At 29.7% G+C, this 4,211-nt stretch overlaps 1 protein-coding gene across 1 annotated transcript; it reads right to left on the bottom strand.

The window, feature by feature from the left end:
* Positions 1 to 1,844: 1,844 nt before the first annotated feature.
* On the bottom strand, positions 1,845 to 4,135 carry LOC132735030 (potassium channel subfamily K member 1-like; the record flags this gene model as incomplete). The annotated part of the gene is made up of 3 exons (XM_060721922.1): positions 1,845 to 2,311; positions 3,337 to 3,735; positions 3,992 to 4,135. Coding segments are annotated over 3 exons (818 nt in total), but the record flags the coding sequence as incomplete, so codon positions are not given.
* Positions 4,136 to 4,211: the final 76 nt, after the last annotated feature.

Genomic DNA, 4,211 nt, shown 5'->3' with positions numbered 1-4,211 from the left:
TTAGAGTTCGAATATATAGTCTTTTGGTTTAGAAATCATAGCACTTGAACAACCTGATCAGTTGATAAATTAAATTCTTGCTTTTCCTCTGTTACATGAACATTTTTCGTCAGATCAACAAAATAGAAAACAAATGCGACATTTAAGAAATTTATTGTTAGTAGATGTTAAGGTAAGATAAGAAAGTACAGAACAAAGCAGATGCCAACAAATGTAAATAACAATAAATATCTATGACCATAACAATACATACAACAAATAGGAAATATGTACATATATCAAACTTGATAAGCAATTTCCATATCTTTTTTTATTATTTTAAAAAGTGTTCTTTGGCGCCATTTGATTTTTTTACAGATTAAAGTCATGAAATACATTACCTCAGCAAGAGAAATATCTGAACTTGACTCAATAGGGAGGCTTCTAGTAAGTTTATTCCATAATTCATTCAATTCTTTTAGATGTGTTTCTAAGCTATGTATTATTTTTAATTTGTTACATCTGTTATATAAATAGATATCGCTCTATTAACAAAACTAAAGGATATCAAAAACATGGCATAAAGAAACTTTAAAATTAAAGAAATATTATTTAGACATGTCGTGAAGAAACTCTGATTATATTCTATGCTCATTAGGGGTTTTTTAGAAATTACATACTGAAAGCGGCTGACATGTGAAATAGTTGTTTATGTACAATTTTTCATCATCCCTTAATAGTGAGGTAAGAACCTATTTAAAAGATTTTGTATTTCTAGAACCAATATGCTTAATTGTTAGTCTACATGCCCTTTATGCAATGTATTTAATTGATTTATAATATTTGTTTATATTTAGATTCGTTACAAATCATAACTGCAAAAATAACATGAAAACATCAACAATTTGAAAGAAAGACAACGAGGTCACAACCAGTAAGTTATTACTATAAACCTTCCTATTTCAACATTAACATCAAGAATATCTAAAATGTTATAAAATTCTAGCTAACACAAGCATAAAAAGTAAAAACATATATTTTTTATTTCTTATCTTAAAGCATCAATTATAACTAAAATATTAAACAATTTAGCAGTTTACTTAAGAATTAGATAAAGTTCATATAAATTAACTGTAAATTCGGAACGATTACAACTAAATATATATCCCAAAGTAATTTTAATATTTTCAAACAGTTACATATTGTAAAGGTATGTTAAAAACATTGTAGATTGTAAAGTTTGTGTCTCACAATAGTTACCCGTTTGGAGGCAAACACGTAAACATTTTCTGCTATAATGTTTAGCTTGCACTATTTGAAATAAATGCAAATGATATGTTTACATTGTAATGTATATTGGTTTCCTTTGAAGATATTTTGTAATGAGTTTTCAAAGCATTACAAATTAAAGGCACATACTGCCTAAGAGATGCTTTTATTAATCTGAGAAGCTTTATTTTTCGTAACCTGTTATAATTTCTGAAAAAATTCTTGTTGGCAAATCACCTGAACCATCTTTTGTTTCTTCTGTTATCTTTTGCAAGCAGTACAGTTAATATAGTGATTAATTATTTTTTATGTTTAAGTGTTTTGCTACTTTTGTGGCAAATCATTCCATTTTCAGCGTTTCTTTGCTCAGGTGATTTACATATAATATTTTCTGAACACATTGTATGAATGTTTGCACTTTTTTCCCTTTCCAAAGAAATTCTAGTCAAAGGTATCGTGTTCCTTTACATTTTGGATCTATTTTGAAAAATTTCGAGATATAAGGTTTGAAAAACACATACTATTTCTTAATGATGTCGCATTACTTTTTATACACTAAACATTTCAATGAATAGCTATGACTAGATGTAAACATAATTAAATTATAAAAACATACTCATATTTCTACATACATGCCACTCATTTGCAGACATGTCATTAAAAACATTTCTGTCCTTGTATTAATAGGTTTTTTAACTACAAGCTTTTCAAATAATTCATTGCAAGCTTTCACAAAATGATATAAATATTGGCCCCTTTATAAACGAGACTGAACACAAATATTAAAATTATTGTGACTGTTGTAAAGCACCATCCGTTGACTGATAAGTCGCCTGCGGGCGGGGAAAACTTGGAATACCCTGATATTCTGATACTGGTGCTGGTTCATCATCAATTTGTTTGGAATATTTCTGGCCGGACGCAGCAGAGGCCTGTAACCGCATTCGCTCGTCCTCATCAGTATCGCTTTTCAGATAGAAATGGAACCCAATATTGAGTTCCGGAATCTCGTAGAGTACCGCGAGAATCAACATCATCATCATGAGACCAATGAAAAGATAAACTGAAATGTATAAGAACGATCCAACGTGATTTTTTTTTATTAGACAGATTGCTTTATTTATTTATGAAGGGTGTTTGTCAATTAATTCTTAAGTAAACCATAAATTTGAGGCACGTGTGACTAAGAATTGAGTTCGCAAGACAGCTGTGATACTTTGTTCTGTTTCACCTACTTTAGATAAGTTGCAATAACAGCAAATTAAAATTGTATATTTCTCTATCTCCAACAATACTTAATTCTGTAATCGTTATTCCTCTAAGAGGCATGTCTAGACTCAAGTACTATACATAATTTAGCCAAGGACGCCTTACAAAACTTAATTCAAGTGCATAATCGTAAGAATGCAAGCTTAAATGTCTAGGCAGAAAATATTTTATACTAAGCCTTAAACCAAGAAGACGCGATTTATTTGAGATATGGACAGTGACATCAGCATAATTTTTTATCTTGAATAGGATACAAAAAGAAATTTATATACAAAGTTGAGAAAGAGACAAACGTATTTAAAGGTCCTGTAACACATTTTTCTTATGCGTTTATATCATAAATATGATGCTCAAATTAAGATTTATCAATTTTGTAAGTTCCAAAAAGCATTGTTCATAAAGATATTACCGAATTTAACATTTCATATCAATAAAGGGAGGTAATAAAAAATTTATTTTCTAAAAAGTCCAAGTCAATTTTTTCAATAAGAAATGAATGCATATATTTTAATAATTACATATAATATGTACACATATTTGTAGTACATATTTTACATATTCTTCGATGTTTGAAAATTGTTTTATTAGCATGATTATATACATATATATAATTTTACTTGAGTGTGGTATACAACCTCAATAACGACAAACAGGATCTTTAAGAGTTTTCATCATGTGCAGGAATATAAAATTAACTAATCAAAGAACAAACTGAAAATGTAATATTATTTGGTAAGAATTGTGTAACAATTAAAGGTTAAAAAACTGGCCACGCTGATATGAAACTATAAAATGATAATAAAATATATGAAAACTTACATGTCGTGGCTACTTTGTACAATGGACGAAGAGGTTGATCTGGAGAATCTCCCGGAATGTAATCTCCCAACCCAACGGTTGTCAAGGAGATGAAGCAGTAATAAAAGGCGTCTAAATAGTTCCAGTTGGGTTCTATTGTGACGTAGATGGCGGCAGGTATCAAGTAGAAGAAAACGATGACTAGGATGATTATTATAGACAAATGAAGAAGCTGTATATGGAATACTTTGTACAAATGTCCTAGTTTTCTAAACATGAATTGTAAAAACCAAGCCGTCGGTATCATCAGACGCTCAACTATTGCTGTAAACATTATAAGTGTCAGAGGGATTCCGATGATAGCATATAATATACAGAAACCCTTTCCAGCTTCCGACAATGGTGTTACACGACCATATCCTAAAATAACAAGAAAAGAATGGTTTACAGGAAAGAAACAAAAGCTAAAAGTCTCACTACACTTGAGTGTTAATCCGTGTACAAATTCATGCCTGTTTTTTTTTTGTTTATAAAATACTAAAAGGTACATGTAAATATTACCATATGAACCAAAAACATTAAAAAGCTATAACATAATGTGAATGACAAATAAAAACTTTTGCTTAATTCAAAGAGCATTATTACGTTTGTCTAGATGAGGACTTAATTATCTTACCTATGGTGGTAATGACTGTGCCGGCGAAAAACATAGACTGTCCGAAGCTCCAATTTGGATTCGAGCTCGTAACATTTCTAACAGCTGATATTCCTCTATTTGTGGCACGCACAATCTTTACTATAAATTCTTCTAGTTCAGCATCTGGAAAATATAGACAATATATTTAAAAAAACAAGCAATATTAATTTAACTGAGAAAATTATCTTTTTTCAAATTA

The sequence above is a fragment of the Ruditapes philippinarum genome, unplaced genomic scaffold (genome assembly GCF_026571515.1).
Source record: "Ruditapes philippinarum isolate M1 unplaced genomic scaffold, ASM2657151v2 ctg3423_1_1_1_1, whole genome shotgun sequence".
Classification (NCBI taxonomy): Eukaryota; Metazoa; Mollusca; class Bivalvia; order Venerida; family Veneridae; genus Ruditapes; species Ruditapes philippinarum.
The sequence above is the reverse complement of the archived record's forward strand: the minus strand, read 5'-3'. Positions and strand labels throughout refer to the sequence as shown.